Source organism: Stegastes partitus, unplaced genomic scaffold (genome assembly GCF_000690725.1).
Source record: "Stegastes partitus isolate 25-593 unplaced genomic scaffold, Stegastes_partitus-1.0.2 Scaffold2398, whole genome shotgun sequence".
Classification (NCBI taxonomy): domain Eukaryota; kingdom Metazoa; phylum Chordata; class Actinopteri; family Pomacentridae; genus Stegastes; species Stegastes partitus.
In genome coordinates, this window is record NW_007580129.1 from 1 (window position 1) to 17,047 (window position 17,047).

The window sequence follows — 17,047 nt, forward strand, 5'->3', positions numbered from 1 at the left end:
CCACTATATACTACATCCTGATGCGTTTTCAGGACATTCTGAAACGTGACCAAAAACCTCACAAAAACGTCATGGTTTAGTACGTCGTCAAAAACCACACAAAAACGTCATAGTATAGTATGTTTGTCAAAAATGTCACAAAAACGTCATAGTATAGAATGTTGTCAAAAATGTCACAAAAACGTCATAGTATAGTATGTCGTCAAAAATGTCAAAAAACATCATAGTTTAGTATGTCGTCAATAATGTCACAAAAACGTCATAGTATAGTATGTCGTCAAAAATGTCACAAAAACGTCATAGTATAGTATGTTGTCAAAAACCTCGCAAAAATGTCATAGTATAGTATGTCGTCAGAAACCACACAAAAACGTCATAGTATAGTATGTCGTTAAAAATGTCACAAAAACGTCATAGTATAGCATATCGTCAAAAACCTCACAAAAATGTCATAGTATAGTATGTCGTCAAAAACCACACAAAAGCATCATGGTATAGTATGTCGTCAAAAATGTCACAAAAACGTCATAGTATAGTATGTCATGAAAAATGTGACAAAGACATCCTACTATAGTATGCAGTTCAAAGTGTAGCCAAAACGTCATAGTATAGTATGTCGTCAAAAACCACACAAAAATGTCTTACTATAATATGCGGTCAGAAATGTCACAAAAACGTCTTGGTATAGTTTCTGCTTAAAAATGTCACACAAACTACGTCATTAAAAATCTCACAAAACGTCATAGTATATTATGTTGTCATAAATGTCACAAAGACGTCATCGTATAGCATAAAGTCTTCAAAGTCTTATAATGTTGGTGTAAAAACATTACTTGAGACAGGATTTAAGTGTTTTTTCTTTGTTTTTTTATTTTATTTTATTAATGAACTGGTTTCGTCTGTAAAAGGACAAAGGAGGGATGGGGGGAAAACAACATTGTCAGTCCAAAAGTTTCCACCAGTTTTAACGTTTTCAGTCTATGTGTTAAAACAGTCTGTAAGCAAATCTCCAAATCCAAAAACTTCGTTCCTCAAAGGGTTTAGACTTTCTGTCCTCCGTCTGCTTTTCTAAAAGATGTGGGTAAAAATCAGGGCCAGTTAGTTTGACGTCAGGAGGTGGGAATGTTAGGGTGACGCTGTCCAGGTGGATTTCAGTTGGCTGAGGGGTGGAAGGACAGCTGCTGGGTGGGGTGAGCCTGAACCTGCACAGCTGGAAGACACACAAAAACTCAGTGTTACAACCAGCTCTCCACAAATTCATACCAAAACTTTAAGATGCAGCTTTCAATCACAGAGGAAATAGATCCACAAATCAAACAGCTCCCACTGAGGGGTTGCAATGAGCTCTTTTCAGAGGTCATTACCTCCATGAAAGTGTTTGTCATGGTGTCCACTGCTAACTTAACCCCCACAATGCCTGTCATCTGACTGACGCCTCCTCTGGTCTCTACAGTACTAAACAGTAAGAGGCCCCACCTGGTGGAACAACCAGGTACTACAGCTGATCGACAGAACATTTGCTGACATGTCTTTTGTAGCTTGTGGAGCCACAGCACACATTACCCTCTAACACTACGTATCAGACAGTATCCTGCTTCTGCTTTACAACAAGGTTCATGATCGCCTACATGGAACAGACCAGAGGCAGAAAGTGTATTATCTAGGAAAATGTATCAGGTATCGATGACTGGAGGTAGTTCTCTCATTTCAACCATCAGGTTTTAATCTTGCTTCAAGCTGCTTTGAAATATTTCTAAATCTTTTTAATTTTGCAAGAAGCTGGAAACTGTTATTTCTGCTTTTATTTCATTGATTACTGTCATTCAGTCAATACACCCTGAAGGCTTTAGCACAGATTTAAGAGTTTTAATTATGCTTCTACTGAATATTCAACAACCACTTGACACAAAATCTTGTTTTAAATGATCCAAACTTAAAGTTATGTATCTGAACTGTCCCTCAGTAATATAAACACTGCTGTGGCTCTGAAGGACCGGTTCCACTCTGTCTCCACTGTTTTACCTTGCGGAGGTCCGATGTAGAAGTGTTGTGGCGCCCCCTGTTGGGGTGGTGGGCCGTGCTGGGGGTTGGAGCCGCCGCCCTGCTGAGTGGGAGCGTAGTGCAGCATGACGGGCGGCGGGCCATGGCCGGCGGTGTGGTGAGGTCCAGACAAACCTCCTGGTACATGAGCCTGGAGGGGACAAAACCGAGTCACATTCAAACCTCAAGTATTTTTTGAACGTTTAAGAACCTGAGATAAGTGGCTGATGGGAATCTGCTGACACTGAAACATCAAAGGTGATGCAACTTTGCAACACAATGTGGCTACGTGACTAAGACTAAAAAAAAACAACAAAAAAAAGAACAAAAAAGGATTCTCATAAATGTGTCACTTCAAACTCAGAAACATCCTCGCTTATTTCTTATTCTGTCAGATTTAAGACTGTACAATCTCTCCTGAGTTCACATCAACTCTCTCATGCGGTCCAATGACCATGTGACTCTGTGAGCCAATCACCTGCCAGCTGATTTATACGAACGGCTTCCATTTTCTTGAGTTTGGTTTGACGCCACAAACAGAAGAAGAAAACCTCACTTGAATGTCCTGTAAATAAGTAATAAATGTGCAGATGGAGGCTGTAGTTTTAAGCTCCTACCTGTGTGAGCTGGCTGATGGAGGCGAAGCCGTGGGGCAGCGGCTGGTGGGTTTGGAGGCTGTAGCCCTGCATGGTGTAGGAGGCCTGGGGGGAGCTGTGGCCCGGCGGCAGGTTAGGGGGCGTCGGAGCCGACAAACCTCCAGAGTGGAACAAAGACTGAGGCTGAGGGCCGCTCTGAGACGCCTGAAACACAAACAGCAAACTGAGAGTTGTAAATAAAGTCAGAGGAGACATTATTAGTAACTGTATGAAGCCTCTGAACCCGTCGATGGGTTTGAAAAGTTTTGTTATTTTTTTAAAGGAGGAATTGTTGGATTTTCAATTTCCAACAGTCTTAATGATGTATGACTTTTAGTTTTGTCTTCAAAAACAGCCAAATGCAAGTTTAAAATTGATTTTGTCAAATGATTCAGTTGGATTAATTGGACGGATATGTGGTTATTGCGCCCACCTGAGCATGTCCAGGACTGGGTGCCGTGTGCTGGGGTGGAGGCTGACTGCCGGTGGGAGTGCTGGAGGGCTGAGGATGATGGATGGAGCCCTGGTGGTGGGAGAAGGACTGAGGAGCTGAAAGAGACGAGGCAACGTTTCAGGTGTCAAAGGCACAAAATTCTTCCTGGATCAACATTTCGTTTACAAAACTCCTGCAGAAATGTGCAAATATGGGTAATATTTAAAATCCTGTCAATGTAACGTGAAATGTTTTTCATTTTCATCAGATTTTTCAGGTGCAATATCTCATTGCCATGTGTGATATTGAGTCAGTATAATTGCTGCTTTGCTCTTTTATTCTAGTCTAATTCTGGTGTACTTATTCTAGTTCAGTAATTTATCGTACTTAAATCTTAGTTACTTTTTAGGCACTGTGTTTCTTGTGTTGATGAGTGTTTCCCACCTAAAATCCAATTTACATAGGAAACAGATTCACTTTTCTGTTAAACCTTTATTATATCTGGTGCTCACAGACGTTTGGCAGCTACAAACCTGGACAGAAAACTGTGTATCAGGGCTTCTGTGGGTAAATAACACAATAGGAAGTGTTGAAATCTTTTGTGGTTTTTACACAATCGTAGTTTAAGTTTTGTGATTTATTTTTTTTTAAATCCAGAGTTTCACTTCAGTTCAGTGGTTGATGTCACTCTAAATGAGTGTTTCTAGACCACAGCATTCTGGAAACCATCTTTACTTTCAGAGTCTTGAAGTTACAACTTATCACTGGTTTTGAAACTAAACTCTTGACGTGTGTTTGTAAAAAAAAAAAACAACCTTTCATTAAGATAAGACATGGTTTTCTACTTACCATACATGGCCTGTTGGGGCCCTGGTGGGCCCTCGCCCTGACCGGGATACTGAGGTCCAGGAGGACCCATCGGCTGAGGAGGAGCACCAGACGTCAGCATCCTCGCACCGCTCTGCAGCATCGAGTAAACCGGCTGCAAATCACAAAAAAGGTGGAAGGAAGACAAATAAAAAGCCCGTTTTTACTCATGGAACCAAAAAGAAACTTATTCTAAATCATTTTTTGTGATCTTGCACACATCAAATACTGATCCAGCTTCACTGGAAAACTATTTTCTAAATATCCACTCACAGATGAAGTGATTAAGAGTAAAACATGTCAAACTGTGACATACAGTCATGAACAAAGGTTTACATATACTTAAACTAAATAACTAAACTAAATCTCTGTCACAAAAGACAATTATGAATTTTGGTTCTTTCATAGATTTATTATATGTATTCTGGAAATATGAGAAAATCTGCTGAGTCAAAAATGTGAATGTAGAAAGTTGTGTTAATTGAATTTTCATGGCCTCTTAACTTCTTATCAGTGATTATGATCGACTACAGCTGCTGACTCCTCTGAGTCAATTTAATTAGGGCCCATTTGATCCACTAATTAGATATGAGTCATTTCAAAGCAGCTTCAGATCCCAAAATCATCCAGACAAGCTGTTGTTTAGCAGCGTGAAGTTCATCGTACAGTTATGTCACTGCTACGATCAGGAAGAAAACACAAACTATCACCTGCTGCCGAGAGACAACCAGTCAAGACGGTAAAGAGTCAACCAAGAATCACCAAAAAGCAGATCTGCAATGAATTAGAAGCTGCTGGAACACAGCTGTCAGTGTTTTACATCAACATGAGCTGAGAGGCTGCATCCAGAAGTAGAACCTTAAAGCTCGACTGAAGTTTGCTGCTGATCACATGGACAAAGAAAAGACCTTCTGGAGGAAAGTTCTGTGGTTAAGTGAAACAAAAATGTAGCTGTTTGGCCACAATGAGAAGGAATATGTTTGAAGGAGAGAAGGTGAGGCCTTTTAACCCCAAGAACAACAAACCTACCATCAAGCATGGTGGTGGCAGTATTATGCTCTGGGGCTGTTTTTCTCCCAGTAGAACTGGTGCTTTACACAAAGTAAATGGAATCATGAAAAAAGAGGATTACTTCCATATTCTTTAGGAAAACTGAAAAACACCAACCAAAATGTTGGATCTTGGACACAGTTGAGTGTTTCAACAAGACAATGACTTAAAACACACACCAAAAGTGGTAAAGAAATGATTAAATCATGCTAGAATTAAGGTTTGAGACTGGTCTGCCCAAACTCTTGACTTAAACCCCATCAAGAACCTGTGGACTGTGATGAAGAAACAAGTCTGTGTCAGAAGGACAGTAATTTTAGTTGAACTGCACCAGTTCTGTCAAAAGGAGGGTCAAAGATACAACCAGACGCTCGTGGAAGGAAACCAAAACTTTAGCTTAGCTCTACGTATTAGCATTGTGGTATGTATATTTTTGAAAGAGCAGATTTTACCATATTTCCAAAAGACCTGCAATAAATTTATGAAAGAACCAAAATGCATGATCTATTTTGTGACAAAGACGCTTGTGTTTCAATGATTCCATTATAGAAAACTGAGAGCTAAAGAAATCATTGATAACTGCACCAGGTTCTAAATCAAACATTTTTGGAACCTAAAATTGCGATGCAGACCCGAAAGAAGCCAAAAACCTCTGATGCTACGACACGTTGTTTATGCATGAAAGCTGAAGAATTCCAGAAGGTTTTTACCGTGTGGAACATGAATGACTGCTGCTGTACCTGTCCATGGTAGTGCGGCGGCATGGCCTGGATCACCTGACCGTACTGCAGGTAGGACTGGGGGTAAGGCGACGCCACCAGTGGAGGTCCTGCTGCCGAGGCTGCAGCTGAGATCATGGAGGAGGCCGGGGAGGCGTGGTGGTCTGGACGTTGACCCACAACCGGGCCTGAAACACGACAGCCAGTCACAGGAATAAATTAACCAAAGCAGAGCGCTGATGGATTTTATTCTTTCTTTTACTTCTGTTTTGAAAGTATGATTCCCATTTTACTGCTTTAATCACTTTTATCTTGAATATTTAGCTCTTTAATCTCCGTTTTCCTTTTTGTATACTGTATTTGCCCTTTTAATATTATTTTCTTGTATATTGACTGCTGGAAGGTTTGTTTTTTTTTTTATGTACATTTACCATTTTAATGGCAGATTTTTCTTGTATATTTTCTGTTTTAATCTTAAGTTTTTCTTGTGTATTTACTGCTTTAATCACATTTTTTTTGTGGCACATTTATTCAAAGATGTTTTCAGAAATCATATAAAAAAGGGCAGTTTGTTCTTGTTATTTCAGTAGAAAATAACCAGGTTCATACTGCAAACGTGCAAATGCTAGCTTTGTACGTTGATTCAGAAATCATTTAGGCTAACGCCGTATCGTGGAACATTTCGATCATCTACAGACTCCACCAAGACTCTCTGTTTTCATGCAAAATGAGATCCACCAGATCTAACCCACTACTCAACCAGTCTTTTCTTGCTAATTTAGCTCAATGAAGCTGCAGTCAAGACGCCACACCCTCAGTTATACATTTTAAAGTTGTACGTCAAAATAAAAACAAATGATAACGTGTGTGCAGTGCATACCTTTGGGTCGGGGGTATTTGCCCTGATTGACCGTGGACATGGTGTACTGATACATCTGAGGAGCCTGAAGAGACAACAGGGACATATTAAAACCACATCAGTTTCTCTGACTGAAGAGACAAACAGCAGCCGACAACACCAACCTGGATGGAGTGTCCCTGCAGGGTGATGGGGGAGACGTAGGACAGGTAGTGTCCAGGTGGGCTGCTGTAGATGGCTCCGCCTCCTGGCTGTCCTGGAGGGGGAAGGACCACCGAGGGGCTGGGCGGGGTCGGTCGAGGCGGGGTTGGTGTTGACGCCGGCTTCTGAGATAACAGAGACGGAATTGATTTCAGAGAGGAGGATCTGAATCAGAGCTGCCTGTTTGGTTCATGTAAATGAGTGTAAATATAATAAAATCCGACACTAACCAGCACTGTGTTTCCTTTAATGGGAAGAAATTCCTTTGCATTCGGATTCAATGTCGAGTTTTTCACTTGCCTGAAAAGAAAAAGCATAAAAGAAGATTCAACCACACAATATGTAAAAAAAATAAAATAAAATAAAATTTTCTTTCAAAAAAGCCATGAAGTAACAACACTTCTGTGAGGGAAGAGTTACATTAAAGAGACTAGGAAGGCCACCAAGTTCACCAGAAGCCATGTAGGAGACTCTGAAGTCGACCAGAAGAAGGTTCTTTGGTCTGATAAGACTAAAATGAAGCTTTTAGGCCACCAGACTAGACACTGCCCACCATCCCTACCATGAAGCATGGTGGTGGCAGCATCATGATGTGGGGATGCGTCTCTTTTAGCATAAGAAGCTAAAAACTGCTGTCACAACAGTCACTACGTTAACTATCGACATCCAATTTTTTTATTGTAATTTCCAAATAAGATATTAAGACAACAGTACACTTGGTTTCTTTTTTTGTCACTCTACCTTTAAGTGTTGCTCTGAACAGTTACAAACCACTTTGTTTGAGGATAACACTGTTGAGGAAACGCAATACCACCCGAGCAGATGTTTTAAGTGTTAGTTACTCACGCTGAAGCGACATTCGCAGCCTCAGCTCGGTCACTGCCGTCCTGAGACGCTTCCTCCCCGCTGCCTGGTATGGTCAGCTGGCCTGAACCGGGCTGTGGCCCCTCAGGTCCGGATGGCTGGGGCCCAGGTGTCACTGCAAGAGGCGGCGCAGCAGCTGTGGAGGTGGTGGGAACTGTAGTTTCTGTAGTCGGCTGAAGATCTTGTGCAGGTTTGGGTGGTCCAGGTGAGGGCGAGGATGAAGACTCCACCGGAGGAGCAGGGTGGTCTGGAGGAGGATCAGCAGAAGCCGGGCTGGATGAAGGAGACGAGCTGGGCTGCAGCTGATGGAGACAGAGGACAACCAGTGAACTACTGAGATCAGTGAAGCTCAACTTTGACTGAACCCTCGTGGTAAACAGAATTATTGATTTAAGCTTTAATCACAAAATCAATCAGCTTCAGGGTTTCTGCACGTTCACAGAGTTTATTTTATTATTGGGTCAGTTTGTGTCGTTTTAGACAGAATTCAGGAAATATGTTTCCATTCCATCTTAGATTTGGTTCAGCGTTTACTTATTAGATATTTACAATACCAAGGTGTTATTGTGTCCCCAGAAAGCTCCTGTGAGTGTTTAAATTTGGATGCATTCCTTCTAAAAACGCAGTCTTTGGTCGACATTTCACCAACTTTTGAGTCTCTAACATCCGGAGAATCTGACGTGTGAAAAACAGGACAAGACAAGATTCCAGTTTTAGATATTTTGACTAAATGTTGATGTGGACTCATTAGTAGGAAGCAAAAACTAGTGTTTATAGGAGTCTAAATGTTGTTATTATAAGTGACAAACTGCTTTCATGTTGTCTTCATGTTGAAATTTAAAAACATTTGCAGCTTATTTTGCCTTAATGAGTGTTTCCATGTGGATCTGTTTATTAAGAATCATCTGGGATCCGAAACTAAGTTTTGTGAAATATTTTGGCTGAATTTTGAGAGTCTCATATGTTTTCAGATCTGGAAATTTTTCTGCTTTTTGTTTTCATGTCTGAATCAGAAATTGATGAAAACAATGATACAGATCTTTAAGTGTTGTTGAGAACAGTTATAAACAGTTCTGTTGGAGGATAGCATACTATCGACTCCGCTGAGCCTTTTCAAGACCTGCAGAAACCCTGAAGTCACTCAAACAAGCAAGAGTTTTGGAAATCAGATTGTTTAAAGGGTTAAAAACGTGCTAATTTTTACCCTGAACTCTTTGCCGAACTTGCGGAGCTCCTCCAGCTGGGATCTCTGCTGCACTGAGGGAGCTGGAGAAGAAAAGGTTGAAGTTTTTGAACGGTTTTAAACAGAAGTTTGATGATATAATGTATTATAGATACGTAAAGCCTGTATGTTTTAATAGAAGGTACAAACAAGAAGCAGGTGTGGATCTTTACCTTTGCTGCTTTTGCCTTCCTGTGGACTGGACAGACTTTCAGTTCGCTCTTTAGCTGCTGTGCTGAGGATTTCATTCACTGTAGAAAATACACACAAAAACACATATTAACTTGAATTTTTAAACTCAGCATTTCTTCAGTTTTTTTTTCCTTTAAAAATGACTCACATCAAACAGTTGATAACTAATCAGCTAAATTATTTTTTCTAACCAATGCTCAGAAGATCTAACAACTAAAAGACTTTTTCTAGGCTAAAAACAAAAAAAATCATTAAAAAATTTGGCTAAAACCAAATCAACTGCCACTAATTCCATATTCTTGCTTCAGTTTCGAGGTCAAAACCTTCTTTTTAAAATGTTTAGAAATCCTCAAAATCAGCAAATATTCACAATTAAGAAGCTGCAGTCACTGTTTCATATTTAATAAACGCACAAACTGAATCATTTCAGAGTTGAAAACTAATCGTTGCAGCATCTCACCATCGACGGGAAAGAGAGGGGTGGGGCCGGAGGGTTTGGTGGTGGCGGTTGCCGTGGTGACGGTGGATGGGGAGGAGTCCAGGTAAGCGGGACCGACCGAGGGGGGGTCCTGGGAAGGGGCGTCTAGTTTCGGAGCGCGAGAGACTGGAGAGGCGGGGGAGGGGGGCGTTCAGACAAACAGAGATGGAAGAAGGTTAAAGAGGTGAAAGAGTGAGGAGAGACTTAAGGTTTAAAATCTAACTTAAATAAAATAAAGAACTTTTATTTGTGGTAATGGGGATGTTCGTGGTACCTGCAGGAGAGGACTGGGAGTTCGGGGTTCGCAGCGTTCTGTTGCTCTGAAGTCTCTGGGATTTCGGGGAAGTTCTCGATGCGACTTAAAGAGAGAAATCAAACACTAATTATTAACAGGAGATTACAGGTTACGTAGTCAGACAGTCAATTTTGTCTAATTCAAATCAATGAAATGCTGTTAATTAAAAAATATATTAACTGATACGGCAAAAGCAAAAGAAGATCCTGCATGTGAGAAAATGTCTTGTAGTTGAGCTGTAGTGACCGACTGTTTAATACTGTAGCGACCACAGTAACTGATCACCAGGACTACTGACTGTTTATGTTGGCAAGCAGAGACATGCGGGGGTTTAGCTAGCAACATGACAAAGACTCCTGTGATGGTTAAAGACCTCCAGTTAGAGCTCATGAGTTTAAGACAAACTAAGATCAACCAGGGCAGCGTTCACACATCTAGGTGACATACAAATACAAGTAATACCAGCACAGGACAAACATCCACAGTTACTTTAATTAATTAATTACTGATTGATAATGCTCCAGATTTTTTAGGAAACTTATTCCGACTTTGCATCTGTTTGATGTCTTTGTGAAGATCAGAGATCGACCGAGGAGTAGCTCCAACCTTTTGTCTATGGCCTGGCTTAGAAAATGTCGTGGATTTATCCCAACATATCCATCAACATCTATTCTAAGGTCTTTCAGGTGAGGCAGATACTGATTTGACCACAAGGGGAAGCTGTTGAGCTGTGAGTTTCATACCTCCATTGACGTTCGAGCGCGTCGTGTCGGCGAGCGCCTGCGGATGCGACAGAGAGTGTGGGAGGACGTGATTGGTGCAGGGTGGGCTGCTGGCGGCCGGCGGACTGCTCTGCGACTGGTGGGGAGAGTAGGCGGTTCTGACGGACAGCGGGCTGCTCCTGTCAGAGGACGGTTTGGGGGAGGAGGAGCTGGGCGGCGGGTGTCTGGAAGAAGCTGGCGCCGTGGACCGACCGGAGGCTCCGGTTCTGCCGGCAGACAGGCCGATCTCTCGAGCCCTCTGGGGAAGAGGGATGTATTTACCCTCCCTGGAAAACAAGATGGAGGACAAGTGAGAGGGATTCCAGGAAGGAGGTCAGACAGAGAGGAGTTTCCGTTGAACCATGGCAGGAAACTGATTTACAGTCACGAAACACACCAGGATTGATGCTGCCATCCTGCCGACTGATGCAACTGTCAGAAAACATGTTTGTTCCTTTATTATTTAAAAAAAACACAAAAAAACCCCCACTATTATTTTAATGTAAATAATCTATCTATTGTACGTAGAAGACATTTCTGAGTTCTCCCTTCTGTTTCAATAGAGGTGAAAGACTTTATACTGTAGTAGAAAAATGAGCCACGGTGAGGAAAAATGAGACAGGAGCAGAAAAAAGACCAGAAACTGTTGGAGTTCAGTGGATTAATGATTTTTGACCATTAACTTGAAATTATTTGTGACATCTTGTATCTAAAGGGCCACAAGTGTCCTGAGGAGATCCCAACAATAAACCATTTTATGTTTAGAATCCATTTAAAAGTGTGTCCCCTGGCAGGCATCTGTAGTTTTTTATCTACACGAGAACAAGTTGTTCACAAATGCAGCCGTAAAACATGTTTTTTTCTTTTATATCTAAAAATTGTTGCATTATTGTACCTGTAGTCGGAGCTGCAGTCTATCTCATCGGTTAATACTCAGCTCATGTTGGCTGCGTTTAAGTAAATTCAACTAAAATCAACTCTAATCTCTTGTTCTTTTGTCATAACATCTTTTAAGGTCTGTCTCCAAAGCGTTACCTGGACAGGCCGTACCTGCTGCTGGCAGTGAATCCGGGACTCGCTCTGTCCTCTCGGTCTCGGACCACTGAGCTGAACTTGTCCTCCTCACTCCGGCCCTCGTCATTCTCCAGAGAAACCCGCCGGCGATACTGAAGGTTGCTCTCGATCTCGCTGGCTAACCGGGCTGCTCGCGCCTCCCGCTGCCGGAAAACCTCTGAGTTGCCCTTCTCCAAAGGCATGCTGGGAAAACGACATGACAAAACCCAAACTATGATAAATAACAAAAATAGATTATCACGGTTGTTTTCATCTATTGTGACATTAATTATTTAATGGTGCATCAGCAAATCTTTGATTGTGAACACGAGAGTCACTCATTTAAAATCCACCGGTTTCTCTGATCCCTCAGGATCAGTAACTTTAGTTTATTTAACGAAGCAAAGTTTGACCTTCATAGTATGAATATTTTTACAGTTACAGATCCTTGAAGTACAGAGTTGGGTCCAAAGTTTACACTTTTTTATTCACTTTTACCATCATTTCTGAGCCTCACAACTTCACAGGATAGGCACATCATATTTTCAGGGCTGGAAAACAATTATCAGTTGGATTTGTTGCCAATAACACCTCATTAATTTGAAATAATGAATCAGTTTACTTACGTGTACATGGAAAGGCTGGAGTCGTAGGTTGACTTCACGCCGTACGTCTCCTCATTGAACTTGAACATCTCGTTGGCGTCCCAGCCGTTTGACTGGCAGAGAAAACGGATATTTAGCAGCGTTAGCAGCAGCAGCAGCAGAAGTCTTCCTTCTTTTGCAGGACTCACTCCTCTCTCAAACCAACTGTCCTCTCAAAAAGAATAGAGAGGAGTGAAAGAAGCTATTTATGCCAAACTGGAAAGACCATCCCTCAACAGAGGTGGAGGTCTGAGGCACCACCTACACCCGTTTACAATCCAATCCTAAGGAAGATGAAATCACATTCACCCCCAGCCACAAAAAGACCCTATCGAACCCCATTGTGTCAGGGCGAGTCCTAACGACTTGCATAATGAGAGGGAGGAGTAGCAACCCCCCAGTCGAAGACGAAACTGAAGTGTTAATGGCTCCTTAAGTATCTGAAACGCCCAACTACTCAGTCAGAAATGATGAAGCCTCTTGGATGAGAGGTGAAATGACTTCAAGGAATTCAACCAAGTCCAGTTGCTACGATTAATCTACGATAATAACCACGACCTCGATGACTGAGAATCGCCACAGACTTAATATGCTGAAGTTACACATCGCTCTGGTTGAGTGTATTTTGATACAGCCTCCATACAACCTGATTTTCATTTTGTCCTGGCCAGGTGCTGACTTCACTCTAAACTCATCGGTTTTCAAGTTGTTTAGGCGGATTTACCTGCAATCTGACGATGATGTTTAACGTGGCTAACAGTTTAGCATTGCACTAAGCATAATTACATTTCATGTTTCGGGTTTTCGATCATGTTTCTGTTGCATATGAACGTGTGCATTTGTTCGCCTGGTGGGAGGAGTTCAGGATGTGTTTCCATCATCATTTGTCTTGTTGAGTGAACATTTTCTCACCGTGTCGGCCTCCAGCTCAAAGTTTTCTCCGTTTCCGTCTCCGTCCCACCTCTGCAGCACCTTCTCACGATGCTCGCCGTTCAGTCGCGACGAGCTGATCGCCGTGTCGGTGAAAGTGTCTGCATGAAAACAAAATCAGGAATGTTTTTTCAGTTGTTATTTATGATGTGTGTGTTTTTAGTGACCATTTAGAAATTGATATAATTGATATTCTGTACAACAACCTCTTCTTTTTAACAGGGATTCTGTTGTGAATACAGAATTTAATCTGCACTCACAACACAATTTACAGATTTTATTCGATGCCAGACTAGTTTCAGACTTTTCTTCTGTCTCTCTACATGTTCTAAATTCAGATTTCTCTGAGTGGATTGTGGTTACCTCTGATGGCAAAGTTCAGGTCGACGTCCCGGCAGGTCATAGTGACGAGGTCTGACGGGCTGAAGATCATGGTTTCAGTTATATCCTCGATCTTTGGAAGAGGAGAGGACTGACCTCCCCCTTCTTCACCTCCTCCACCTCCTCCTCCATCTCCATCACTGCGTTTATGAACAGCATCCACAGCCAGCTCACACTGTAGAAAATGAGACAAGTTACAGCCTGAAGGCAAAATCCTCAATTCCAGCACAGTTTCTCCTGCAAAGAGGAATGTTTGATGTCCCCCCAAAGAGGTTTAGGAAGCACCAAATGAAAAGAATTGAGCCAGTTTTGTTAATTAGTGTTTAATTTATCAAACATATTAGTGAAGCTTGTTCATCAAATAGTCAGAAATAACAGGACAAAAAATGTGTCATTCAAGAACATCAGAATGAATCTGTGAAACCTTTGACATAAGTTTGAACTCTGGGTCAGACGTTCTGCTTAACTTTGTGATTTGCTATTTACCTGATAGCACACTCTTTAAATAATCAGTTTTTTTAAGCGGATAGCATGAAGAGGGAACGCCTGTAACTTCATTCTATACATAATGTTTTGTATCCTAATAATTGAACTGAATCTTTAAAAAGAGTCTTCTCACCTGTGAGCTCAGCGTCTTAAAGATTCCTTCGTACACGGTGCCATTTTTAACTCTCACATCGCAGGTGGAGCCCTGAAAGCAGCAGAAAGCACCTTCACTCTGTCTGTCGGTAGTTTCACACCAAAATCCAACTACAACTAAGACAAGTAGAAAAGTACAATACTCACCACGACCGCTGTGAGGAAATGAAGCATGCGGGCGTTGTTGTAGACGCCTTCAAATACCTGCAAATACAGAAGAAACATGAACTTTTTATAGCTTTTTCTGTGTTTTTTATGCAAAGTCCTTTTTATCTACTTTTTAATTTGAACACATTTTACCCACAGAGTACCTTCAAAATATCTCTTGCAATGCATTATAGGAAACAAGCTTAATTTGGCTTTTTGGACAAAAAGAATAAAAAATAAAAAGACTGGTGTCAAAGTGAAAAAAGATTTCTAAATTGTAAGGCAAATTAATTAAAAACATGAAATGCAAAATAAGTGATTGCATAAATAGTCACCCAGTTTAAAGTGACTCACCTCATTTAACACGGTCAACACATTTATTTTGGTTTTTTTTTACATGTTCTTCTTTCCAGATTTCTAATGTGTTCCCCTTTGACATAAAAGAGTAAATTCCTGTCAAAAAAAGCCTAATTTAATTGATCAGAATGTTGAAAAGCAATTAAAAGGCGAAAATACTTTTTATAGACACTATATACGGATTAATGTGTTTTCTGTAATAAAATATAACTTCGGCAAGGAAGCGCAGGACAAATCAACATCTTAAAAAAGTTGTCAGATAAACGTAGTGGAGTAAAAAGTACAAGATTTCACTCCGTGATGTAATGAAGTGGAAAGAGAAAGGAGTAGAACAAGGAAAATACTGAAGTAAAGGTACCTTCAAATTGTGTTTGAGTAAATGTACACTTTCGGCAGCTTAAGTTACTGTTGGAAGCAGCTGGGAAACAGCATATTCATAGAAAGATCTGCTATTTATTTGACTACATGACCACAAAAAAATGTGCATTTCTTTGGAATCCATGTAGGCATGTATACAGAATTAACCAGCTGCTGATAACAGTCGGTCAGGACTCACCAGGCTGCTGACAGAAGAGGACTGAGTCTGAGACGGCGGCTTCATTGTGTTTCTGCTCCTGCAAAAAGGTGAAAAATAAACGTTAGCTAGCTGCTAATTGCTGCAGCACTGAGAACAATAAACAACAACAGACAGCCTGTCTAGCTAACATGCTAGCAGCTCACACATTGACACCGGGTGTTCTGGCTAGAATTGAGCTGACTACCGCTTTTCAAACTGCTGCTGTTAAAGATAATATGTGGAATATTTGTGTTGTTGTTGCTGCTCAGAGTAGTAAAAAGCAGCTAGCTGAGGAGGCTAACGCGGCTAGCTTAGCGGAGACGACGGAGACGCAGACGAACCGCCAGAAAAGATGTCGGCAGCGTTAGAAAGTGACGGTGAGCGAGTCTGAGCGTGTGAGTTATACTTTTTAGTCATGTGCATCCCGGTTATTCGGTGTCGTCGCTCCGGTGAGAAGTCACGGTTTGACAGGCCGAACACGGTACACGGCTGGAAAACAACAACAAAACACAACACCGGGTGCGCTCGATTAATAAACACCCGGCAACCGCTGTACAGGTGGTACGGAGGGATTCCGGCGGGCGGAACTCCTCCAAGTGTCTGAATTAAAAGTAAAAACTTTGATATATGTTGTCAAAAGCCTTTATTTAATGTAGATTCGCCATTTTAATTAATCTAACAAGTCAGAAGGAGTCCGTTTTGTCGCATGTTTACCGCACATACGGACAAACCGGGCTCAGCCGAGTAGCTGTAAGAAACGCACCAATCTTAAACCCCGCCCACATACCTACACCAACATCTGATTGGACAGTCGTTGTCTCAATCATTTCTGACCCTTTTTGTGATTGGTTAAGATTTCTTTTAATCATAAATCTTCAGCCATGCAGTAAACGCGATGCCGGAGGGCGAAATAACTATGATTTTAACATGAATTCAGTTTTAATGCCACACGAAAATATTACATAAGAAGATTTTTATTTTTTAGAAAATAAGGCACAATAAAACTACAAACTGTGAGTGTTTGTGGTGCAAAACAATTGTGTGAAAAAGTACGTTTATAGCACTGGATTTACTAGTATCTTTATCTGGAATCAAATTATTTTTTCTGATAAAATAACTTATTTTTAAAGGACATGTCCTTTAAGAGTAGACCTAAAAATATGTCTAGTTTTTAATTCTACTTTTTAGGTAAACACAGCAGGCAGATGTAATGACACTACAAAATATTTAGGGGGAAAAGGAGGTTTGTACTCATTTTGATGATGCATCAACTTATTTTTTTAAATCAGTTTTTAACTTAATGCAGGATTTATTTTTACACTGGTTTTAAATTTAGTGTTAGACTTTTTTTTTCTTTTGTATTTATTTTAGCTTTTTAGACATTGTTTTTGAGCATCTTGGAGAAGCTGTCAGCTGGTCTCTGGATTCAGTCTGTCTCACAGTTTCTGTCTCTTCATGTGACCAGGACTCCGTGGGTTCAGACCATCTGCTGCAGGACTCCTGGTTCTTCAGTTCTTTCTGACTGTCGATGTTTTGACTTGCTGTTCAGCTCCAAAATGAATCCATGACCATCCGACGCCTCCTGATGGTGATGGAGAACAATCTCATGTGCACCACCCTGCCACTTTTCCACCTGTATAAAAACTATCCTACCAAGTACTGAAGTACTGAAATACAAAAAAATCCTGGCTTTATCCTGAATGACCTCACGTTTTTGTCCTTGA

General features: G+C 41.1%; 1 protein-coding gene and 1 long non-coding RNA gene across 5 annotated transcripts; one reads left to right on the forward strand and one right to left on the reverse strand.

Moving 5' to 3' along the window:
• Positions 1 to 1,050: 1,050 nt before the first annotated feature.
• LOC103374913 (ataxin-2-like protein) lies at positions 1,051 to 15,827 on the reverse strand. Of its 4 annotated transcripts, none has more exons than XM_008305069.1 (23): positions 15,730 to 15,827; positions 15,324 to 15,381; positions 14,411 to 14,467; positions 14,244 to 14,315; positions 13,607 to 13,799; positions 13,226 to 13,344; positions 12,296 to 12,387; positions 11,667 to 11,873; positions 10,599 to 10,903; positions 9,835 to 9,918; positions 9,543 to 9,686; positions 9,064 to 9,141; positions 8,873 to 8,934; positions 7,651 to 7,970; positions 7,035 to 7,104; positions 6,768 to 6,929; positions 6,625 to 6,688; positions 5,766 to 5,932; positions 3,958 to 4,090; positions 3,109 to 3,224; positions 2,658 to 2,840; positions 2,023 to 2,191; positions 1,051 to 1,210 (listed from the first exon to the last, which is right to left on the reverse strand). In XM_008305069.1, the coding sequence occupies exons 1-23, from the start codon at positions 15,744 to 15,746 to the stop codon at positions 1,152 to 1,154; spliced, it is 2,931 nt and encodes a 976-aa protein (XP_008303291.1). In that variant the 5' UTR covers positions 15,747 to 15,827; the 3' UTR covers positions 1,051 to 1,151. The 4 variants fall into 4 exon arrangements, with proteins under 4 accessions (XP_008303291.1, XP_008303289.1, XP_008303290.1 ...); XM_008305067.1 differs by having other exon boundaries at positions 5,736 to 5,932; XM_008305068.1 differs by having other exon boundaries at positions 11,652 to 11,873.
• LOC103374912 (uncharacterized) lies at positions 15,535 to 17,024 on the forward strand. Its single transcript, XR_521164.1, has 2 exons — positions 15,535 to 15,700; positions 16,789 to 17,024. It is a non-coding gene; the product is annotated as an uncharacterized LOC103374912 (long non-coding RNA).
• Positions 17,025 to 17,047: the final 23 nt, after the last annotated feature.